Source organism: Homarus americanus, unplaced genomic scaffold (genome assembly GCF_018991925.1).
Source record: "Homarus americanus isolate GMGI-L3 unplaced genomic scaffold, GMGI_Hamer_2.0 scaffold12662, whole genome shotgun sequence".
NCBI classification, from domain to species: Eukaryota; Metazoa; Arthropoda; class Malacostraca; order Decapoda; family Nephropidae; genus Homarus; species Homarus americanus.
In genome coordinates, this window is record NW_024748230.1 from 178,345 (window position 1) to 186,497 (window position 8,153).

The 8,153-nt window shown below is 43.8% G+C and overlaps 1 protein-coding gene across 1 annotated transcript in view; it reads left to right on the forward strand.

The window, feature by feature from the left end:
• The window catches only part of LOC121880225, a 153,293-nt gene extending 149,822 nt beyond the window's left edge, over positions 1 to 3,471 (forward strand). The window contains exon 4 of the mRNA XM_042387385.1: positions 2,860 to 3,471. Coding sequence (XP_042243319.1) covers positions 2,860 to 3,471 — 612 coding nt within the window. The remainder of the gene's footprint in view (positions 1 to 2,859) is intronic.
• The last annotated feature ends 4,682 nt before the right edge of the window (positions 3,472 to 8,153 follow it).

The window sequence follows — 8,153 nt, forward strand, 5'->3', positions numbered from 1 at the left end:
GACGAGAGATGAGTCAGCTTTAGGTTATGGGAAGTAAAGGGATGTAGAGCCGAGTTAGTGGAGGTATTTTATCAGTTTAAAAAAGTTAAGAGCGAGGCGAGGATTAAGTCACTAACGACCCAAGTTGAGGAGACTAAGAGTTTCCGGGGGGTTGACTTTACCTGCCGGAGAGAGAGAGAGAGAGAGAGAGAGAGAGAGAGAGAGAGAGAGAGGTAAGATACTTGAGAGACGAGACAGTAAGGAGAGTCTTAAATGTAATACTTCTTTAAATATGTATAATAACGATTATTAAGAATTACTTTTGAAATTATTAAGTATAAGTCGAGGTAAAAATCTGTAAAATACTGGACAGTAAATACTTCAATTACATTTACACAAGGTAATTTTGAGTACATTTGAATGTAATTGTTACATGGTATTACTTTATAGTTGTGGTACAAGCGTGACCATTACTAGAGTTGTACACTTTATTGCAAGACGACGTGTAATTATTGCATGATGTACGCTTATTGAAAGTCAGTCGTTGTACACAGTACATTTATCCTTGCTTGCTGGTGTATACGTGTTGCAGGACGGTGTACTCTTATTGCAAGGTGGTGTTCACTTATTGCAATGGATGTAAATCAATTGCAAGTTTGTACATTAATTTTACAAGACGGTGAACACTTGTAGCACGATGTTCACTTACTGCAAGGTAGTGCACACTTATTACTGCACGACGTTTGCCTATTGCTATATAATGTCACTTAACGCAAGTTAATGTACACTTATTGCGAGACGATGTACACTTACTGCCAGATAATGTACATTCATTGCAAGATAATGCAAAATAACGGCAAGATTGCACATTTATTGCAAGACAATGTACACTTATTGCAACAGGATGCACACTTATTGCCCAGTACTAGTCGGCTCCTAATGTACAGGTGGGTGGCCCAGGGCTTTGAGCCGTGAAATTTACACCGACCATGAGTTTTCTAGTTTTATTCTCGGCCTTGTCTTGTGTTGCTGTGTACTAACTCCCTTGGTGGTTCCTGCTAGCAGATGGTGGTTGGTGGGGTGGTGGTTGATAGTGTGCTGGTTGTTAATAGTGGGTGATAGTGTTAATTGGGGGTGGTGGTGAGATGGTGATTGTTGTTGGAGGTTCCTGATAGTGGTTGGTGAAGGTGGTAGATACTGGTTGGTTGTGGTGATGGTTGATGGTGGTTGGTGTTGTTTTGGCTGCAGAGTTAGTTCTCACGTCATGTTTTTTTCCCACACTACACAGCCAAGTTATTAGCGTTACCCTTGAAGGTAAGAAAGGTCCCCTCTCCCTCCATCACCTCCAACTCTCACCTTTCCCCCTTTTCCCTCCCTTCCCCCCCTTTTCCCTCTCTTCCCCTTCCCTTATCGTTTCTCCACCCCTTCTCCTCTTTTAGCCCCCTCCCTCCTCCACCCTTCCCCTTCTCCACCCCTTTTGTTCCTCCATCTCTCCCCATCCTACCCCTCTTCCCACCCTACCCCCCTTGCCATCCTACACCCCAACCCCATCCTGCACCCTGCCATCCACCCCTCTTCCCCTCACCCTTGCCATCCTACACCCCGTGCCATCCTACCCCCCTTGCCATTCTACACCTCATCCTACCCCTACCCTTCACCCTGTGCCATCCTACCCTCTCTTGCCATCTGCACTTACCATCCTACTCCCCTTTCCATCCTCCACTCATCTCATTCCTTCATCTCCCCTTGTTCCATCTCCCCCCTCCTCCAACCCTCTTCCTCCTCCACACCCCTCCCATCCCCACCCTTCCTGTATCTCAACCCTTCACCCCCTCCCCCTCACACCCCCACCCCACCCCCACAGAATGGTCTCACGTGTTACAAACAGCCGTCCATCACCACGTTCTAAATTACAAGTCAGGTGTGTACAAGAGGTCAATAGATTTAGCGGGCCTTCGTGTTATCGTGTGATAATTCATAGCATTTACCTTCCTAAAGTCACAAGTGTGTACAAGAGGGTGGTCGATCTTAACCCACCCACTGTGTTATTTTGTGATTATTGAGCTCGTTGTGTTTAAAAAATCATCAGGAAATTGACGATTGAAGAGATTTTGAGATGAGGTAAGATGGCTGGTGATTTCAAGCTGGGTGAGATGGTTGGGGGGTGTTTTCAAGCTGGGTGAGGTGGTTGGGGGGTGTTTTCAAGCTGGGTGGGTGGTGGTATTTGAGAGCAGACGGGCCCCAAGTTTCGTCGACCTTTTATAACACCAGCTTAGTAGATGTAACCTTTCCACCTTGTTATTTCGCGTGGATTTATATCGATAATCTCCAAAATCTCAAGGAAAATTGATGGTTGATGAAGGATTTTGAGAAAGAGTTGAAGGATTGAGAGTCATGGCCATCAGAATTAACTATCTATCTCAACCGCCTCATAATAACACAGTCCTAAACCTATATCATGTATTTTTTCTTTGTCAAATCACATCAATTACCTCACCCAAAAAAAAAAAGCCACACAACCCATGAAATTTAGTGATTGATATTTTTTTTCGAGGCTGGTGATAGGATTTGGTGTACCGTCGAGAGAGTAAACTGGGGTCAAGCGTCTATCCTGGCCAGCGTCTACCTTGGCCAGCGTCTATCCTAGCCAACGTCTATTCTGGCCAGCTGTTACGATCAATAAGGAAAAACAGCACCAATGGCCTGCGTGTGTTATTGCTCCGTTATTATCTCGTTATATCAAGTGGCTTATCATTATCGTAATGGCGCCCGCTCAAGCGTTTACCAGATCCGAGGTTTGGATTAGTGGTGGTACACACTAGGTCAGAGCCAGACCCGGCCAGACCAGATTAGACCAGAACAGAATAACTCATCCACTAGACCAAACCAGACCAACTCATCCGCTATCCCATACCAACTCATCCGCTATCCCAGACCAGCTCATCCGCTATCCCAGACCAACTCATCCGCTATCCCAGACCAACTCATCCGCTATCCCAGACCAACTCATCCGCTATCCCAGACCAACTCATCCGCTATCCCAGACCAACTCATCCGCTATCCCAGACAACTCATCCGCTATCCCAGACCAACTCATCCGCTATCCCAGACCAACTCATCCACTATCCCCAGACCAACTCATCCGCTATCCCAGACCAACTCCATCCGCCTATCCCAGACCAACTCATCCTCTATCCCAGACCAACACCAACTCATCCGCTATCCCAGACCAGCTCATCCGCTCATCCGCTATCCCAGACCAACTCATCCGCTATCCCAGACCAACTCATCCGCTATCCCAGACCAGCTCATCCGCTATCCCAGACCAACTCATCCGCTATCCCAGACCAACTCATCCGCTATCTCAGTCCAACTCATCTACACAGACCATACCAACTCATCCGCCCGACCAGACCAACTCATCCACTATCCCAGACCATGGAAGACCAGAGCTACGGACCAAAACAGATCCAGATAGACTTAATTGAATAACCTAGAGTCTCAACTTACATTTGATGCCATTTTTTGACGTGATTTTTGTGTAATAGTTTTAAGACTCACATTTGAGTCTCCAGTTACGAGATATTTTTTTAACTTTAAGAGCCTTTTTGTGAATCCTGATCTTGGTGCGTTGAGGTAAAGCTAAGACACGTGATTGGTTAGTGATTGAAGCCTTAGTTCGTGATTGGTTGGCTTGGTTAAGGCATTAGTTCGTGATTTGTTGGCTTGATTGAGGCCTTAGTTCGTGATAGGTTGGCTTGAATAAGGCCTTAGTTCGTGATTTGTTGGCTTCAAAACGCTCTTAACTCGTGATTGGTTGATCTGAATGGAGGTTTAGTTCGTGATTGGTTGGCTTGATTGAGGCTTTAGTTCGTGATTGGTTGGCTTGAATAAGGTCTTAAATCGTTATTGGTCGATGTGCAGAGAGGCCTAAGCTGACGAATGGTTGATTAGAATAGAGGATTTGAAAGTATTAAGGAGATTGAAAAAAAAACTGTTCTGATTTGTATATTAATTTTTATGCTCGGAACATCTCGGGGGAGGAAGGGCGGTGTTACGTTCACTGTGCCTTTGTTTGCTACTGTTTACGTTCACCACTCACGTTCTTTCAGCTTTTGTCCACTTGTCTACATTCACTTTACCTGTATTTATCTCTTACGTACATTCTCACTTTGTTTACACTCTCCACGTTCATTCTCACTTTGTTTACACCCTCCACGTTCATTCTCACTTTGTTTACACGTCACGTTCACAAAGGTTAGTTTCGTTCGCTTTGTTTGTTGACGCCTTGGCCATGAATCCCCGCGGCTTCACGAGCGCTAGGACAAAGTGGTTTTACACACCTTGTCGTGAAAATTAATGCTGAACACTTAATTTCAGATCAAATAAAAGTAGAAGCAATTGTCACGTCGCGTTTGTGAGAGGTGGGGTAGGGAGGTGTATACTGGGTGTTAGGGGGTTTATGTGCTGGGGAGGAAGGAAAGGTTGAGGTGGGTGAGGTGTGGAAGGAGGGGAAAAGGTTGGAGGTGCTGGAAATGAGAGGGAAGGAGGGGAGGGGAGTCAGAGGGAAGGAGAGTTCCGAGAAGATTTGTTTTTGGGGTGAGGGAAAGGAGAGGATGATTTCAAGCGTGAGAATCGGAGGGGAAGATTTGTTCTGGGATGGTTGGGGAAGGGAGGGGAGTGGGTAGGATCTGGGATGGCGAGAGGAGTTGAAGTGTAGGAAGAGGAGGGGTATTTTTTAGGGATAAGGAGGGTTAGGGGGTAAGGGAGAGCAGGGAGTAGGGTAAAGGAGAGGGGCTAGGAAGGGTGAGAGACATTTATCCTGCAAGGTTGGGAGGGGGGGTATTGGGGAAGACATCAAGTAGGCAAAATATATTCCAAACTATAAATTGCTAAAGAAAAAAATCCCTAGCTTTTAGCGGCTATGGAAATATACCCCAAGATTTCAGTGGCCTTAAGTTGCTCGGGAAAAAATATACCCCAAGCTGGGAGAGGTATATTCAAAGCTTTTAGTGGCTGGAAATATATGTCCCAAGCTTGTAATTATACCATGCTTTTAGCGGGCCAGGAGGGATATATTCCAAGACTTAGTGACGGGGAGATAGGCTGTATATTCCATGTATACGTTTGTAAAGCTTAAGAACCAAGTTAGACAGAGATAAACACACGCGTGACTGAGGTTAGGTGTGTCGGGGGAAATAGAGTGTAAAGGTGTAATGTAATTTCCTTTAAATGTGTACAGGGAATGAAGAAATTGCTAAGGAAAAAATGTATACATGAAACGTCTTATGGTTGTCAATGTAAACAGTAAATATTAATGGTAAAAAAATGTATACATGAAACGTCTTATGGTTGTCATGGAAACAGTAAATAATAATGGTAAAAAAATGTATACCTGAAACGTCTTATGATTGTCATGGAAACAGTAAACATGAAATGAGGTCGACACACTGTCTTCCTTGCCTTATAATGCTAGACGGTCGCCTCCGTTCCTGAGTGTAAGAAGTTTAATAATTCTAAAGCGTGAGAAATGTTTAATTCCTGGAGGTGTTCTGTTCGTGTTGAAGGTGAGGGAAGGTGATGACAGTGAGTTATATGAATCATGCTCGCTCCTTTTACCACTCTACACGAATTAATCACCTTCACCCACCCATTCTCCTACTCACTCACCTGCTTACCCATCCACCTTACCTCCCCACCCACCCACCCACCGACCTACACATCTCCACCCACCTACCTACCTCCCCATCCTGGATTGAAATTGGCGTTCCTTGCAACATCTGCGCGCGCGCTCTCTCTCTCTCTCTCTCTCTCTCTCTCTCTCTCTCTCTCTCTCTCTCTCTCTTTGTTTTCCATTTTCTTTCCTTTCCTATTACCTTCATCCATCCCTTATGTAACCAATCCCCTCCCCTCTTTTTTTTCTTCCTGTGTGTGTGTGTGTGTGTGTGTGTGTGTGTGTGTGTGTGTGTGTGTGTGTGTGAGAGAGAGGATCACGTTGTAATGCTTTAGATTACACAGATGTTGTGGTCGGCTGGGAATTCCTGTTATCACTTTTGCATTTTTTTTATTCTGGAAACCCCCGAAAAATTATATTGCTATTGGAAGCCTTCTTCATGTCTCCACCAGCTATTGGAAACCTTCTTGTTGCCTCTACCAGCTATTGGAAACCTTCTTGTTGCCTCTACCAGCTATTGGAAACCTTCTTGTTGCCTCTTCCAGCTATTGGAAACCTTCTTGTTGCCTCTTCCAGCTATTGGAAACCTTCTTGTTGCCTCTTCCAGCTATTGGAAACCTCCTTGTTGCCTCTACCAGCTATTGGAAACCTCCTTGTTGCCTCCACCAGCTATTGGAAACCTTCTTGTTGCCTCTTCCAGCTATTGGAAACCTTCTTGTTGCCCCTTCCAGCTATTGGAAACCTTCTTGTTGCCTCTTCCAGCTATTGGAAACCTTCTTGTTGCCTCTTCCAGCTATTGGAAACCTTCTTGTTGCCTCTTCCAGCTATTGGAAACCTTCTTCATACCTCTACCAATATCTAGCTCTCTTTTTCTTGTCTTTCCCAGCTTCTCTCTCTCTCTCTCTCTCTCTCTCTCTCTCTCTCTCTCTCTCGACCGTCACTTGCTCCCACCAGTTCCCAGGCTCGTCTCCACCTCCAACTTCCTCCACACAAACTTCGGGAACGTCCTGGAGAGAAAAAATAAGAAAGTCGCAAGAACTCTCCTCCTCTCTCCCCCTTCACTTGGTCATACCCGCAGGTCTTTCCTTCTCCTCCTCCTCCTTCTTCTTCTCCTTCCGCCAACCCCTCCTCCTTTTTATTCTTCGTGTCTTCTTTTTAATTCGACAGCTCCTCTTCCTCTTCTTCTTAACTTGCCAATTCTCCCTCCTCTTCTTCTTAACTCGCCAATTCCTCTTCCTCCTCCTCCTTATTTCGCCAACTCCTCCTCTTCCTCTCTGACCATGTCTGCTATTTATCAACTTCTCTTCTTCTAATTGTTTCTCTTTTTGTCTTCTATATTTTTAGTGTCCTGATTGCTCTCTCTTCACTAGCCATCGTATTGGTCTGATTGGGTCTTTTTTTCAAACCTTAATGATTCCTCATTGGTCAATTTGTCACTAACTGCATTATGATTGCCGATTGGTCAGTTTCTTCCACTAACTCCCAAAGGGTTCCTGATTGGTTAGTTTGTTTCACTGACTCTCACTTGGTTCCTGATTGGTCATTATTGCGTTTCCCTCCTTTATTAACCTGATTGATAATTCGTTTTAGTTTTGAGACTTTTAATTAACTTTCTGATTAATTTTGTTTACGTTTCAAATGTTCATGGTTCTGACTGGCCCTCAGTTTCTTTAACTTAAGGCTCTGATTGGCCCTTTATTGCACGTCACCAACTAGGGGCTATGATTGGCCCTTTATTACATGTGACCGACTTCTCCTGGCAGTGATTGGTTCTTGTTCGTGTGTTTGATCTCCTGTGATTGGCCCGTTATTGAGCTGGGATCTTTTGTGATGGTTCCTGTAATTGGTTGGCTGTCACCCTCGTCGTTAGCTTATTTATCTTCGTTATCTTTGCCCTTATCTTCGTTAGGCTGTTTCAAGGTTTATTTTTCTATGATACTTTTAATTGAGGATAAATCTTTCCTCATGGCTATTTTTTTTAATTTGTCTATTTTTTATATATTTCAGGTGGGTATATTTTTTCTAAGTGTTTGTAAAGGTAGAAGGCTTTTTTTTTTCAGGGTGGAAACTTTGCTAAATGGACATTTTTTTTTTCTCGTCCTTACAATAGATTTTTGGGGAACTTTTTTTATATATTTGTTTTGTGTTTATTATTATTATTATTATTATTATTATTATTATTATTATTATTATTATTATTATTATTATTATTATTATTATTATTATGAGCATTGTACCCTGGTAACTTGTGGCACCCAGGTAATGTATGGCACCTGGGTAATGAGGATGGCACCTATGTTAATTAGGTTGGCAATCAGGTCATGTTTGGCACCTTGGTAATCCTAATGTATCGATTATAATTATACACATTTCACTATAAGATATTAATTACATTTCTCTCTCTCCTCAGGTAAGGCCTTGAACCAGAGTGACCGTGGGAAAAAGTAAGTGTGTGTGTGTGTGTGTGTGTGTGTGTGTGTGTGTGTGTGTGTGTGTGTGT